The following is a 16097-nucleotide window of genomic DNA, read 5'->3' as shown; positions in this document are numbered from 1 at the left end:
TCTCGTAGCGAAGGATTTGACTATCTTGGCTTAAGGAGCCTCTTCTCAAATAAGATTTCTGCTTGATTGGAGAAACTTGACGAGGTGCATTGACTTTGCACCTTCCTCCTGTCGACTTAGCTGTTGTTAATGACATTGTAAAGGTGACGGCAGGACGGAGTTTCTCTGGCAGTGGTAGCAGTGTTCTGGAACTCTGTAGTGGTGGTGGTTACGCGGCTGTGTGAACGCACTCCACCTCACTGGTGCTCAGTGTTACGTGTATTTTACCTCAATTTTTAAAAGCAGTGACCTGCGCTGGCTTTTTGTAAATGCACGCAGATACTTGGATGATCAAGAATGGTGATTCCAGAGAATGTAAGTGGAGAGACTTGGGTTAGGTGCCTGGGATCTACTGTTGACAGACACTTCTTCCCAAAGTACCGCAGAGGTTTCCTAGGTTGGGGGGGGGGCTCCCCTTGATAGTCCGGGAGCCTGTCTTCTCTGAGTCTTTAACTCCCTGAAGAAGCCGGCAGAAGCTGACCCTTCTCGGTGTGATTTTTTTTTTTTTTTTTTTTCCAACCTTCCCTTTTCCTTGTGGGTTGCAGAAACCAGAGGCAGGAAAGTTCCCTGTGGTTCTTTCCGAGCTTGACCTTTCTGCAGGGGAAGTGAGTGCACTTGTTCCTTCTCTGCCCCACATGCTGTTCCCCTCCTGGGCTCCCCGGCCTGGTTGCCTGCTGCCTGGTCAGCCCAGGGATGAGAAAGCAAGACCCATGCAGGAGCTGTCCTCTGAAGCCTGGGGCCCCTGGCCTTCTGGCCCCCCGCCCCCCCTCTTGGTCACCCAGACCCCTCCCCCACCTCTGCCGGGGCCCCTGGGCCGTGGGACAGCCCCACGGAGGTTTATAGGGCCGCTGAGGGAGGCGGGTGGCTTGCCCGGGAGCCCTCCCTCCGCAGGAGCGTCGTGAAAGGTTACTGTACAGCACGGCCACTGGGAGGTCACCACTGGTCCTACCATCTTCCTCCTCGGTGTTGAATGGCTAACCCAGAGTCTGGCCGGGTGCCTACTGTCACAGAGAGGCTTCCTCTCTGGGCTATTTTCAGCAGGAAGATATTATTAACTGCTGAGGCACAGTTCTCAATTTAGTGGCTAACACACCAAGAAAGCAACATTGACTTTGTCGGCCACGGCTCTACCCAAACACGCTGGGCTGCCCCCGGCCCCTTCCATGTCTCCCCGTGGGGTGTCCTTGGGGACCTGGGGTGGGGGACTTACCATCCGGGATACTGTCTGCCACACGGAGATGGAGGCTTTTTATACTCAAGCCGGTTCTTTAAAGAACACGATCGCAATCGCATTTATACGCTAAGGTGGGGAGATCTTATGCTGGGAATGGGGCGCTGGATGGAGAAAGGAACTTTCTGCGGAGTGGAGGACAGTTGTTTAAAACAGAGTGATAACTTTCACCTTGTAAGAGAACAGGAAATATTGGGATGAGACAGGAAATTGCATCATGCCTTTTATAAGAAGAACTCCAGAAAAAAGTTGTCCGTGAAAGGTAGCAGCTATGAGGACGCCAGCCCTGGCGGGGGAGTGGGGGGAAAGGGGGGGTTGGGGTTGTTTTGTTGGGTTTTCTCCCTCCTCCTTCCCTTCCACTCCCACGAGAACTTTTAGGCCATTTTCTTTAAGAAAGGGGCTGTTTGAGAACTTTATGTTATTTTTATTATTTAAAAAAATATTTGACCAGAAAGGTCACCTTCAGTTGAAATGTTAACTGCAGCCTTATTTCCTGGTTGACTAAAGAATCTTTCATGACTTTTTCGGCGTCCTTCCCCAAATGGTGAGGCCAAGCAGCCCTTGGCTGGAAGTGAATTTTGGTTTGGCTGCGTGAGGTCCTCCACACGGAGCCCCACCCAATGTCATTTGCTCACTTTTAACTTGCAAAAGGGGGAAAAAAAACCCTCTTATTATTTTTTTGGTCAGGGGGATGGATAAGAACTTGCTCGTGCCCTCAGTGTTCCACCCCAGCCTTGACTCCCCACCTGCCCATGCCGGGCACCCACGTTAGGAAACCTGGAAAACCCCACCTTTTCCGGTCTTGGAGCCGAGTCCTCCCCCGCCACCCCCAGAAATTCCTTACCTTCTGAGACTGTTTCTAGGGCGCTTTCATGAGGCGATGAAGGGAAGCAGGCTTCAGGGCTCCCCTGGTACAGCTGTGCTCTGCCCCGGGGCAAGGGGATAGATGGTGTGGCTCACACCCAGAAGCTTCCGCAGAAGGAGGGCTCGCCGCAGCCCCACGCGGCCCGGAGAAGTAGGTGTATATTGTCCTGAGTGTAAAAACACAGGTTTCCATTTACTTATCTCTGGGCTCCTGAGGCCTCTCTTCGATGATGTCACTGTTCTGGGGACATGGGCCAGTGCCCGGGCCCGTGCTGCCGAGGGCCCCTCGAGGATGGAGACCAGAAAGCCACGTCTGTGTGTGGCTCTCGCTTGCTCCCCCCTCACTCCTGCCCCCCGCCCGTCCTAGCTGTTTTTACCCTTAGCGTGCATTGTTTTGTTTTCATAACCCAACAAGAGCCCTGGGGTGTGTAAGAGCATTGTTGAACACTCGGAGAGCGGAACTTGTCCAAACAGAGCAGGACGCCAAGCAGAATGCTGTGGGCAGGTGGTGTGCCCACGGAGGTTGCCGGGCCGGCGCCGGGCTTGGAAACACCTCTTTGGGTCTGCCGCAGCTAGGCTAGCGGGGAAGGAGGTGCACCTGGGGGACCTGGGCTGCGGCCTGGGCTTTGCTGGACCCCTGCCTGGAAGCCATGGTCCCCTCCCAGCAGCCTTTCCTTGTTCTGCACCCCCCCGGGGTGGGGGGCAGGTGCAAAGCTGGGTGGGCCGGCTGCTTGGGGAGAAGCCAGCATAGCATGTGTCTGTCTGGTTCATTGGTTCACCGATGATTTATTGAGCACCTACTGTGTGCCAGGCTCTGCAAGGTGTGGAGCATGCAGATTTGGGCCCCCCCCCCTCCAGGGAAGGACGAATAGGTACATCTGGAGGTGTCACCGGGTCAGCGAGGTAGAGGGCTCTTGTGCAGGCCGTGGCTCTGTGGGGAGTCCAGAAGGAGGGCAGCTTCTCAGGCAGTTTCTCTACAGGCCTGAAGGAGCCAGGGCCCCTGGGCTCGGAGCTGGGCCATGGGGTGAGGTGTTGTCAGACGCGCAGAGGTGTAGGGATGGGCCCCTGGGGTGATTGTCTGAGCACGCAGGGCAGGCAGGGCTTTCCTGTCATCGGCTTCTGCCTCTGCCTCTGCTTTGGTTGTGTGGTCTGTTGAGAGTGGAGATAAAACAAAGCTGTGGATATGCACAGGTCTGTCTCCTCCGGCTCCACCCCCACCCCGGGCCGCCTTGATTGTTAAGATAATAGCAGTGACATTACGAGGGAGACTTCAGAATCCAGGCCCTGGTTGTACCGGGAGCCCAGTACGGAGTGGAGGTGACCCGCCAGAGTGGAGGTGACCCGCCGTGCACTGGCTGTGCTGTGGGACGAGCGCCTAGGCCCGTGGAGGGTGCCTGCAGGTGGGGGGGGGGGCGGTGAGGTCAGCACAGACACAGGCTCTGGAAGGATGCTCTTAGGATGTCTTGGCAGCCACAGGGCAGGTGGGCCACCTTTGAAGCCCTGGATCTTGACTTTCCTTTAGAACCCCAGAGGGCTTGATTCTCACGAAGACCCATTCTTGCTTTTTAACTTCCAGTGTGCTGGACAGGCCCACGTCTGCGGTGCCAGTGAGGTGAGGGAGGCCCCCGGCCCGTGGGCGGTTTTGGGCGAGGCCATCTAACCAGCAGCGACTGAAGTGTGTTCATTTCCACGCTCACCCTGCCCCCTGCACCGCCCCCCGTTCGTGGAGGTCACTGATTCAATGTGTCTTCTCGCCCTGCTGTGGTCCCCACCGGCCAGAACCACCAGGGAACTGGCCGGGCGTGGGGTTTGATCTGGGCAGAGAGGAGCGAACTCATGCCCGCTGCAGTTTCATCCTGTCAGGCCAGGAGTTGGTGTCGGAAGGCAGCTCGCATCGCTGGCTCCCTGGCCAGGGCCTGTGAGCGGCCCCCGGGTTTGTTCGTTTTCACTTTGAACTTGGGATGGTCGCTCAACAGGAACAGAAACCTTATGACGCGGGGCTGTGCTGCCCTGTGGACTCTCGCCTCTCCGCGTTTGCCACTGCGGGGGGGAGCGGTGGTCCCTGGCACCCTGTCCCTCTGCTTCCACGGCTCTCAAGCACCTGGTGACCTGGAAGCATCTCCTTCCCTAGGAGGCTAAGTGACCTTGTGGGGTGGGGGCAGGGGAAGGGTCTTGAGAGGGCACGGGGGAGAGACCCGGGCAGCCTCTCAGCCAGCACAGCCCCTCCCCCTCGTTAATCAGTAACCCAGAGCCGAGAGAACTGGGTCTTCCTGCAAGCTGGGTGCCCTGTACAGCCCTTCGAAGTAGATTGGCCCCATGGCCAGCTCCAGCTCAGGGGGACCACAGTTAAAACCCCATGGCGGGGGTGTTTCCTGGAGAAGAAGCCTGGGGTTGGGGGGCCTGCCTAGATTCAGAATCCAGTCCCTCCCCTCCCCAACTCCTGGGCTCTCTGGGGAGAGGACCCAGAGAATGACCGCCGAGGGGAGCACCCCCTACCAGCTGTCTCTCCCGAGGGGCTAGCCCACTTCTCTTGGGTGAAGGCCAGGCTTTTTGCCTTTCGCCGACCTGCTGGGCCTTACCTGCCCTAAAGCTCAGTTTCCTCATCCGCAGAATAAGAGGTTGGACCTGGTCCCACCTCAGACCCCTTGCGGTAATCTTGCAAGGCATCCTGTGACCTGTGCTCTTTGGTTCTTGGATTTGAGGGCGGATAGAAATGAGACCCCCTGTTGCTGAGGTGGTGGGTAGCTGATGGCCTCTTGCATTCTCGAATAAAAAGATTATAGTTCTTTGCATTTTTGGCTCACAGACTCTCCCAAGAATGAGTGAAAGTCGTGGAATCTTTCCCCATAAAAATACATATGCATACCAAAAATTTGCATACATTTCCAGGGGGCCTTTATCCTTGTGATGGGCGGAAGCCTTCCGGGTGGGTCTCCTGTACTGAAGGCCAGTAGGTTCAGGGGAGCACAGGAAAACATGAGGGAGAGGCAGGGCCTTCTCTTTACTGTTTTGTCTCTTTTTCCTTTCTCCCTTTCCACCTCCTTTCTTTTCCCTTCCAACTTCTTTCTGGGCAAAATATGCCCAACATTTCCCATCGGGTCCCATTTTGAGGCAGACAGCTCAGTGGCATAGGTCCATCACGTCGCCATGCAGCCTTCCTACCATCCCTCTCCAGGACCTCTTCGCTTTCCCAAAATGAGACTCTGTCCCCACAAAACCCTAACTGCCCCCCGCAGCCCGGGCTCCTGGCAGCCCCCGGTTTCCTTTCCATCTCTGAATTTGGCTGCTTTAGGTAGGTACCGCATAGGATGGTATGCGGTGGAATCATCCCGTATTTGACCTTCTGGGGCTGGCTTATTCACTCTGCGCAGTGGCCTCGCGGTTTATCCGTGTCATAGCCGCACCAGAGTGTCATTTCTTCCTGTGTGTGTGTCTGTCTTTATTCCTTCATCCTTCAGTGGACGCACTTGGGCTGCTTTCACTTTTTAGCTGTTGGTGAACGATGTTGCTGTGGCCATGGGTATGTAAATAATCTATTCCAGACTCTTCCTGGATATACATCCAGAAGTGGAATTTCTGGGTCACATGGTATCTCTAGGTTGAGTTTTTGAGGCCGCATCAGAGGGCAGAGCCATCTTGTCTTGTGTGTCTGTGGGCTGGTGGCCCAGGGCAGCACGGGGTGGGGGACTCAGACTGGCCATCCTACTTGTGGGTTGGAGGGGGAGCCCTGGCGGGGAGGGGTGTGGGGGCCGGGGTGCCCTGACTCTCTTACAAGCCCTACAAGCCAGATTGGAACCCAAATTGATGAGGCTCCCAGAGTCCTCTAAAATGTGGGGCACAGAGCAGCTGGCGATTTATGGTAGACTCCAGGGGCCTTCCCATGTAGTCCAGGGTGGGGGAGACTTCATTCTTCCTTCACAGGGAGGGCCCAGGGCGGGCCCGGGGCCTGGGAGGCCCTGGGTGCTTTGGGGGTGAAAGGGCTGAGATGGCTGAACAGCAAGTGTGTCAAAGCCAGAGAGATTAGATTACAGAGGTAGACAGAAGTAATGATTAACTTTTCCAGTCTGCACACTGTCTCCAGTCTGTCGTAGTGTTGTTTTTCCCTGAGTACAGTGTGGGCCTGGCCTGGCCAGGCCCTGGTGTTGGGTTGTAAAGAAAGAGAAGGAATGACGGGCTCTGGGAGCGAGCAGGGAGGGGGGTGGGGGAGCCAGGAGCTGGTCAGAGGAGGCTTTTCCATCAGATCCTGCACTGGAATGTATGGGCCCGGAATGCAGTAAATGTTCAAAATGCCATCCCATCCAACAGTTTTCATAATTGTTATGGAACAAGGGGAGCTGGGGGAGGGGAGGGATGAAAAGGACTTTTGTTTCTCCCTGTGTTTTTCCACGTCTTTGCCGGTTTTCCTACCCTCTAGAAAAGCTGGAGTGGAGCTGGAGCTGTGGGGGGGGGGGGGGGGCGGCAGGGGGGAAGGCAGGACTGGGCCTGTGTCTGGGTCCTGGAATATTGTCCTGCCAGTCAGGGCACTGGAGGTCAGTGTGCACAGGGTGTTATTAGAGCGGGGCCCACAGCCCGCTGCAGAGCCCCCAGACCGGCCCGACCAGGCGAGAACTGGTCTTTCTGTACCTCTGGGGGTCGCGTCCTTGACATTTGCATCCATTTTTATTAAGATTCTTACTGAGCTTGAACATGCAGTAGCCACATACCCAGAGAGGGTCAACACAGGTGAAAATGAGGGACCTTTGGGTGGCTTAAGAGATTTTTTTGTTGAATTTGTGTGTGCATTCCCCCTTGGGAGTCCACATGTGGAATTTGCAGGAGGAGTGGGGGTCGGTGTCTCCCCAGAAGGGAGGTGAGTGGGGGAGTTTCAGGCTTGGTCTTGGACATCTTCCTGTGGTGCGGTGGTCCCACCTCTTGTTGGGTCTTCCTGGGAGTGGCTAGGATCCTACCCAGTGGGGCAGATGCCGCCATGCAGGTCTGGGGGGCTGTATACGTATGCAGGTGTGTGAACCCCCTTTCTGAAGAGAGTTGCTGAGTTATTTCGGCGGGGGGCGGGGAGGTAACGGTGGGAACTTTATGATGCGTAATGGAGGGGAAGTGTCTTGAAATTCAAACTTGAAATGATGAGGCTGGGTGCACACCACCAACAGCCAGAGAGGCCCATTTACTGTAAATATTATGAATGGAGTTGGCCGGGCCGGGAGTCCCCACCCTTCCTCTGAGTCCTCTTGGAGCCGGGCAGAGCTGGCCTCCTCAGAAGGCAGGCAGCCGGGTACACGCTATAATTTGCATGGCGGAAGGCTGGGGCACAGGAAGCCGTGTCAGCCCGGCTGGCGAGACAGACGGGAGCTTTTGATTTGTGTGGCTTCCCTCCCCTGCCCGCCACTACCCTCAATTATATTCTCTGCTGGCCAAATACTGCTCTTAGGAGGGACCCCCTGGCGGGGAGCCATAGCCTTGGACATTTGAAGGGTCTTGGGAGCCGGGTGGGGCCCGTTTGGGGAGCAAGGGGGGTCCACTGTAGCTTTAGTAACCGATTACTCATCATAATTTGTCTGTAAGGCACAGTCACGAATCAGTCTTCTAGACCAGCAGGATCTGCCAAATCGGTAAGCTCCAGAGAGCTCGCGGGAGGCAGGGCGGTGATGGGGGAGAAGCTTGAGGGCGCCAGGCCTGGGTGGACTCTGGAAGCATGGTGGTGATGAGCAGACCGTCGCCTGGGGAATCCACCTTCTCCCCAGGGCTGGGAACGACGGGACAAAAAGAACACGGTTTTGGAACTCCCAAAGTTTAAAAAAGAAATCAATTGGTCTGTAGGTGGGTGCAGCAAAATCTGACTCAAATCTCTTTTCCCCTCTGGGTTTTTTTTTTTTTTTTTTTTTTTTTTTGCCTTATCGTTGCAAATCAAATGCAAAAATGTGCCCTGGCTCCCCAGAGCGATTTTCTTATTCTCCTGGAGGCAGTAAAAACAAATGGAACGAGTGTTAATACTGATTGGGCACTTCTGGGAATCCCAGAGGGTAACCTGAGAGTGTAGAGCTCAAAGGGCGCCTGTGGTGCCCCGGCCTCCTTCCTAATAGTTAGGGACAGGTCACACAGAGCCCCCAGGAGGGCAGGCCACTCGGCCAAGATAGTCCAGTGCTTGCTGGCAAAGAAACCAGTCCATTCCCCACTAGGCGCAGGGGATCTGGACCCTACGCTCAGCCCTAACGTAGGCATCACGTTTCCAAAGCGTGTTCTGAAGGACACTGATTTTTTCACCCTCTAGTATTCGGAGAGGGCCAGTAGCCTGAGAGGTCTGAGCTGGCTGCCCACTGTGGCTCAGACCGGCCCGTGTTCTGGCCTTGGGTTCCAGCTCTGGCTAGTGCTCTGTGCCCCTTTCCCCTTCCTTAGCATGAAGACAGTAGTAGGAAGCCACCTCATGGGGTTCTCAGGATGAACCCCTTCCACCTGGGCCTGTTACATAGTAAACGCTTCTTAGGTTTGGGCATGGGCCAGACTGTTCTCTTCCCTGTGGGGTTGGGGGCAGAGGGGGTGGGTAGCATTTTCTAAGCAGCCAGAGAACCTAAGACAAGATGTCTGAGAGATGAGACCAGCATGTACAGGCACAAGCCAGGTCCTGGCCCCTGGCCACTTTGGGTCAGGTTGTCCTAAGAGCCCTAGGCTGGCAGTGGGAGCTCTGTTTTAGGGAAAAGCCTAAGCCCCCACCAAGGCACCATGGAGTTTGGCCTGCATGGGGTGTCTGGCTCCATAGCTGGGGGGCAGTGGGTATTGCACAACACCAGAGTTCCCTGGGGGTGGGTCTGGGGGGAGCTCGGCTGGTTGGGCCACGGGGACCCAAGCAAGTACCCCGGCCTTTGAAGCAGGCCGTGTACGCCCCAGTCCGGCCACCTCCCTGGAGGTGATGTTGTTGCAGAGCCCTGAAAACAACCCCACTTTCTCAGTCCTGCCTTGGGCCAGCCAGAATCCACCACCTCCTGTCCTCGGTGGAGGCACTTGGGGGAGAGCTGATGGTTGTCTGAGTGTGTGCAGGGTAAACCGGAAAGGTCTCGGGTTTGTTTCAACCCTGCCGCCTGGTAACTGTCTCCAAACCCCAGGGTCGCCCGGGCTGCCCTCCGGGGGAATCGAGGGGACCTTGGCAGAATCTTTGGTGCTGCCGGGTGAGGTTGTAGATAGGGACTCACCCCAGACCGCGAATCGGGCCCAGACCCCTGAGCTGGTTTTGAGGCGTCTATTCTAGCGCTGGGTCATTGGCGTCCCGGACCAGGGGCGCGCGGGCTCCCCCGGGACTGGGGCTGAGAGCCGACGGGACAGATGGGCACTGGGTCGCCCTGTTATCTCGGTCCTTGTCCCAGGAGTGGGCCTGCGGCTGCCCGAGCAACCAGTTTCCTGAGCTGGGTGGGGAACAGGGCCGACGGGAGCTGTTAACCTTTGAGATGTCTGAGGTGGGGGGAGGATGAGGCAACCGCTGGTGGCGCCTGAGTCCTGCAGAGGGAGGACCCTGGACCCGCGGCGGGCGAGGCGGGGCCGTGTTTGCGTTCTGGGGTTGCCAGGCTCACCTTGTGCGTCTCCCACTCACTGATGCCCTTTGCTTGCCCTCACCCACCCACCTGCCTGCGGGCGGCCGGCCCTGCCCCGCGTCCCCGTGCCCTGCGTCCAGGTGTGGGGCCAGCGGGGGTGTGTGTGTGTGTGTGTGTGTGCAGGCCGAGTCCCATTGGCAGATTCCAGGGGAGACCCAGTGCCTCACAGAGGTCGGGATGGGTCAGAGCCCCCTTTGCACCCCTTTTACTCCCAGCCCTGGGGCACTTCTAACCCAGAGGCCCCAGCCCTGGGGCTGCCCGAAGTGGCCTGCTCCCCACTGTGTTCCCATCCCCAGAGGCCAGGATCGCGGGGATCCCTCTTTGGCCTCGCTCCCGTGCACGCCCTGCCCTCACAGTCCCCCTGGGTGCTTTGGCAGCAGGTCAGCCTCTCTGGCCCCCGTAATCAGCTCCGTAAGCTGGAGACCAGAAGTGGTATGACTGAGGCACTGAGCTGGGTCTCTCCTCCAGCCTCCTGCCGTTTTTCTCTTCATGCCCCCAGCACCTTCAAGTGAAAACGTAAAATCCCAAGGGCTGGTCACCCGGTGCCATTGAGAACCCTGGGCCACGAGAGTCCTTCATGAGCCTCCCGTCCTCGAAAAGGGTCAGGTCTGTTCATTCATGACCAGGGTAATTAAATAACTCTTTGTAAGAGGCAGGGAGCTCCTTGTTAAAGTGGTCTTCCCTCGTGCAAGTGCAAACACAAGCAAAATCCGTTCCCTCTCGACACCCACCCCCCTTCCTTTTAAAGGGGAGGTTTTTATGCTTTAAGGGAAATGAGGAATGGGGGGGGGAACAACCTTTAAAGGAATTTTAGGCAGATTCAACATTTTTCTGGGGTTGCTCCAAAAATTCCCTCAACTGTAATAAAAAAGAAAAAGTTGTGAGCAGGCATCTGATTAGTTGGCTTTTTACAACACAGCTTTTCTTTTGGATGCTTTAAAATGCACAAATAGTTTTAAAACAAGCCCCTGTATAGTTTTCTGAGGAGGGAGAGAAGTTGCTGAAAATACCGGAAAAGGTTGTAAAGCTGGGGAGAGTTAACAAGGGCCTGTGAGTCTTGCCTTTGGAGGTTCTGTATCAGCAACCGGGAGGAGAAGCCAACGTCAGGCTCCTGAGCCGCTTCCTTAGTCCTTGGAGGGAAGGAGACTTCTGGGCAGGAGCCTCTCAGCCCCTCAGCTCCTCGCCCCAGGCCAGGGAAGCCCCCTGAGGAGCACAGCATGGACCTTTGTGGGGAGCCGCCTGTGAGCTGTGGCCCAGTTCAGGGAACTATGCTTCTCTGAAGGTGATGCTGAGTGTTTCCCAGAAAGGAGCCCAAATGGTGGGAAATTTGGGGGTGAGGCCCTGAGCCGGCCACATAGCAGCTGTCCCGGGCCCCCAGAAGTGTGCTGCGCAGAGGAGGCCCCCGCTGGTGCCATGGTCTTGCCGGGGAGCATGTTTTTGTGGCATAGATAGTCCAGGAGCAGTGAGGAGGAAGGGGTAGCGGGCGCCGGGGCACGGCCGGGGCGCGGGGGTGACGTGGGGGTGACAGCAGACAGGCCTGCAGGAGGAGGGAGCCCGGCAGGGTCCTGCGGTGGCAGCTCGTCTCCCCGTGGCCTTATGGGGGTCGCTGTCGCACACGGGGACACCCAGTACACCGCTGTTTATCTGGGCTGGGCCATTAAGCTCAACAGAAAAAGGCTTTTTCCAGGGATGTCTGGCAGGCTGCACAGATGAAAGAGAACCGCCAAGAACACTCCCCCTCCCCCCCCAGGGCTCAGGCCAGTCCTCCAACCTCAGGTCCAGCCCCCCTGCACCCTGTCCCCCTCCCCTTCTCTTCCTGGGGCCTGCGGGGGGCCAGGTTTCAGGGGGACCGTGCCCCTGGCGAAGCTCCACCGAGGGTCTCCTGAACCTCCTGCCCCGCGACTCCCCCAGTCCTCTTTCCAGACCAGCTTTGTTGCCCTGTGAGGGGATCATGAGCCAGAGCTTCTTACGTTTCAAAACACCCTCCTCCCCAAAACAGCAGGGCGGTCTCCCCGGCCCTCCAGAAGAGGGCTTTCTCCGTTCAAGCAAACTCAAGCAAACTCGCCAGAGTATTATTTACATGGATATTATGGGTCTTTGGTGTAGCCTTCAGAGCTGAACTCCCTCGACAAGAGTTCAAAGATTGCCAGCACTCACGAGTTTATTAGCAGTTGATGGATACTTTGCAGAAACAAGTTAATGCCTGATGAGTCACCTCTGCTTGGAGCCCATGTCCTTCTCTTGTTTTTCCATATGTTCCAGAGTACGCACGCAAACACACACATGCTCACATAACACACACGTGTGTTCACGCTCGTTGGACACACTTGTGCTTTACAGAGACCCATGTTTTGGGGGTGATGGGCCAGGGTTCCGGGGTGGATTTTCAGAGGGAGGGGATGGAGGGAGAGCAGTGAGCCCTGGGCTTCCCCGTTTTGGGTGGCTGTCCCGGTAGGCCTTTGAGGAGGCCGGTGGCATCTGCCTCCGTGGTCACAGTGCATGCTTGTACTAACTCACAGAACAGACTTTACAGAACACCTCCGGAGGTGCGAGGCTGGCTGCTGCTCCCCTCCGCAAAAAAAAAAAAAAAAAAAAAAAAAATGGAGCTGCCTAGTTCCCAGGTCCTAACATGCCTGTAAAGGTTGGAAGCAGTTGTGTGCTGAGCTGCCCTGGCTCTACCCAGCCTCCTGGGGCAGCAGAAAATGGGTCCCTGAGGCCGCCTGCACCCCTCTGCTGCCAGGCTATACGGTGGAGCCACCAGCATCCACCCTCTGTTGTTCCAAAATCAGAGGCCAAACAAACCAAAAAAACCCCACCCCCTCTCACGGCCAACCCCCACCTTTGGGCCCCGAACCCCCAGTGAGTGAGAAGCTAGGGCTGCAGGGGAAGGCAGGAGGCCTCTGCCGCCTGCCTTTCCCCATTTTTGTTAACAAATACAAGACTTCCGGTCCCCACCCTGCCACCACAAACCACAGCGTTCCTGCAGCCTGGCCCGGCTGGGGAGATTTATGGTTCCCAGTCTGAGGCCTGCCCTGCTGGCTCCAGCTTAAGGAGGAGTTGGAATGCCAGCCACTGGGGCTCCCTCTACCTCTGTATCCCCCCCCCCTTAAAGCTCCCAGCGCCTGTTTAGGAAAGTCACCTTCCCAGAATCACCCCAGCCTGCTGGCTGCCTGCGGGGAGAACCGAGTCTAGGGAGACTGGGAGGGGCCCCCGGTGTCGGGGGGATGTGGAGCAGGGCAAGGTGTCTCCTGGTTCTGGGTGGGGGGACGGGGCGGGGGGAGAGGAGGTACAGGCAGGGAAGGTCAGCCCCTTTCAGACACATAATCTGTCTGGGCTGGAGGAAGCTTCGTCAAAGTAGTCTGGGTTAACACCAGTCTGCGTGCTGTGATTTGGCGTTTCCAGTGAATTCACCCTTTGTGTCCAAGGCTGCTGCTCACAGACACACTGAGAGCTGATTTTCTTCTATTAGAAAGATAGACGCTTTTGCCCCAAACCACCTGCAGTTTCATTTTTACCAGATAGCGCTCCTTCACGGGCGAGGTGCTCATCTGAGAAGTTGGGGACGCATGCAGAGACCGCCCCGTAGGTGGCCCTGGAGACTCGGGTTCCGGGTCTGGCTGTGTCTGTCATCTGGGGACCCGCCCAACAGGCTTTCTGGACCCTGGTTTTCTCCTGAGGACAAGGACCAGGGACAAGAGCAGCGAGCCTTTCCCGTTGCGTTGACTTTTGAAGTCCGTGACTCTAGGCCATCTGGAAGGCCTTCTCTTGTCCCGGAACCAGGGCCAGTGAAGCTAGACTGAAGTTCCCTGGCTCCTGGGTTCTACAGGGATGGGCTTCCTTTGGCCCCACAGGCAAACGGGCTGGCTTCCTGGGTCCCTGACCCGATGAAGGCGGGGGTGGAGGGAGGTGGAGCCCCCAGTGAGCCCTGTGTTGAAGTGCGGGTTCTTCCGTCACTGGGCCCCGGTACCAGGCGGTATCAGGACTGCAGGGCTGGCAGCCCCACCACCCCCGCCCCTCAGGAGAGCCTGGGTGGTGTGGGGCTACGTGTGGGTGTCCCCGTGCCTTGATGGGTGGAGGAAGTGTCCCCCCAGCCAGTGCTGCCATCACCACCAACCGCGTCCACCATCGTGTCTTACAGATTCCCAACTTCTTCTGGAGCCTGGGGATCGGTCACACTGGTGCGTGGTGGCATACTGGGAGGAGAAGACGAGAGTGGGGAGGCTCTACTGCGTCCAGGAGCCCTCCCTGGATATCTTCTATGATCTACCTCAGGGGAATGGCTTTTGCCTCGGACAGCTCAACTCGGACAACAAGAGTCAGCTGGTGCAAAAGGTGCGGAGCAAGATCGGCTGCGGCATCCAGCTGACGCGGGAGGTGGACGGCGTGTGGGTATACAACCGCAGCAGTTACCCCATCTTCATCAAGTCGGCCACACTGGACAACCCGGACTCCAGGACGCTGTTGGTGCACAAAGTGTTCCCCGGTTTCTCCATCAAGGCTTTTGACTACGAGAAGGCGTACAGCCTGCGGCGGCCCAATGACCACGAGTTCACGCAGCAGCCGTGGACTGGCTTCACCGTGCAGATCAGCTTCGTGAAGGGCTGGGGCCAGTGCTACACGCGCCAGTTCATCAGCAGCTGCCCGTGCTGGCTGGAGGTCATCTTCAACAGCCGGTAGCCGTGGGCACAGCCGGCCCGGCCCAAACTACTTTGCTGCTAATACTTCCTCCCGAGTGCTTGCTTTTCATGCAAACTCTTTGGTCGGTCAGTGTGTTGTTTTTATGCCCGCCCCCCCCCCCCCGCCCCTCCTTGTCGTTCCTGTTTATGTTCTGTTTTGTTCTTTGAGAAATAGCTTATGAAAAGAATTGTCCGTGGAGGGAGGCTCTGGGGGGGGGGGGGGGGGGGCTTGGCTGGCAGGACACCCCGGGAAGAAAAGGGGAAGCAGCCATCCGCACCACCACACACAGCATCAGAATGGGCAGCAGGCCCTCACTTTGGGGGGCGGGGGTCCCTGGATTCCTGTGTCTGGGCGAGTATGCATGCGTCGGGCGTCTCCTTCAGGTGTCTGTGCCAGTAGCTTGTGGTCCCCCATGCTGTGTCCCTCCCTCCTGCCTCTGGACAGGCTCGGGGGACAGAGGCAGGACCCCGGGTAAGCTGGCGGCTGAGGTTCCAGACAGCCAGAAGCCGGGCTCCGTCCCCCACTCTCCAGGGAATCCCCGCTTCTCCCCTTCTAGGACATGGGTCTGTCTGCGGGCTTCTTAGAAGCAGCCCCACAAGAGGCTGAACCAGAACCAGTTGTTTCCTCCTTGTCCGACTCCCCTCCAGCCGCCCTGCTGTCCTTGTTGCGTCTCTCCTTTTTGGCCATCTGTTCCTGGGTATATCTGAGATGGGCTTCCTGAGGGCTGCCCGGCCGCCCCGCCGCACTGGTGCCCACCCAGGGCCCTCTGCAGCCCCTCAGCCTCTCCCCTGCTCTGGTCACATCAGATCCCCCCCCCCCCCCCCCCCCCGCCCCCGAAAACCAGCTCAGCACTTTCCTCCCCTCTGCCGCCCACGTGTTGAGCTCTGCTGTTAGACCAGCCAGGGGAGCAGCCCTGGGAGGGGAGACTTCTCAGCAGCAACCCCTTCCCACCAAGAAGGATTCGGTCCATCATAACCCAAGGTACCGCCCTGGGCTGACACCTAACTCTTTCATTTCTCCTACAACTCATACACTCGTATGATACGTTGACACTGCTCTTAGCTCAATGAGCATGTTTAGACTTTAACATAAGCTATTTTTCTAACTACAAAGGTTTAAATGAACAAGAGAAGCATTCTCATTGGAAATTTAGCATTGTAGTGCTTTGAGAGAGAAAGGACTCCTGGAAAAAAAAAACCCTGAGATTTATTAAAGAAAAAAATGTATTTTATGTTATATATAAATATATTATTACTTGTAAATATAAAGACGTTTTATAAGCATCATTATTTATGTATTGTGCAATGTGTATAAACAAGAAAAATAAAGAAAAGATGCACTTTGCTTTAATATAAATGCAAATAACAAATGCCAAATTAAAAAAGATAAACACGAGATTGGTGTTTTTTTCTATGGGTGTTATCACCTGGCTGAATGTTTTTCTAAAGGAGTTTATGTTCCATTAAACAATTTTTAAAATGTATCCTTGATTCCATGTCCTTCTGGTGGGAGGGGAGTCGGGAGGGGTGCATGGGAGTCCGGGACAGTGGGGTGGGTCTCCTCTCTTGGGGAGGAAGGGGAGGGGCCACAGAGGAGACACCCAGCGCAGCCTGCTGTCCCAGCCTCTGTTCTGTAGCCACAGGGCCGCCTCCTGTTAGCACCAGCGACTCTAGGGTGCAGCTGGCAGGTGTCCTTAATTTGTTGACCTC

At 56.6% G+C, this 16097-nt stretch overlaps 1 protein-coding gene across 6 annotated transcripts in view; it reads left to right on the top strand.

Moving 5' to 3' along the window:
• The window catches only part of SMAD7 (SMAD family member 7), a 29385-nt gene extending 13514 nt beyond the window's left edge, over positions 1-15871 (top strand). For 4 of the 6 annotated variants that reach the window (XM_077899782.1, XM_077899781.1, XM_077899784.1 and 1 more), the window contains one exon: positions 13850-15871. In XM_077899782.1, coding sequence (XP_077755908.1) covers positions 13850-14388 — 539 coding nt within the window. In that variant the 3' untranslated portion in view covers positions 14389-15871. Of the gene's footprint in view, positions 1-7693; positions 7741-13849 lie in introns of all 6 variants that reach the window. The other 2 variants (XM_077899786.1, XM_077899785.1) reach the window with 1 other exon arrangement.
• Positions 15872-16097: the final 226 nt, after the last annotated feature.

This window comes from Canis aureus, chromosome 6, assembly GCF_053574225.1.
Source record: "Canis aureus isolate CA01 chromosome 6, VMU_Caureus_v.1.0, whole genome shotgun sequence".
Classification (NCBI taxonomy): Eukaryota; Metazoa; Chordata; class Mammalia; order Carnivora; family Canidae; genus Canis; species Canis aureus.
Note: the sequence above shows the minus strand (reverse complement) of the source record. Positions and strands in the feature narration are given on the sequence as shown.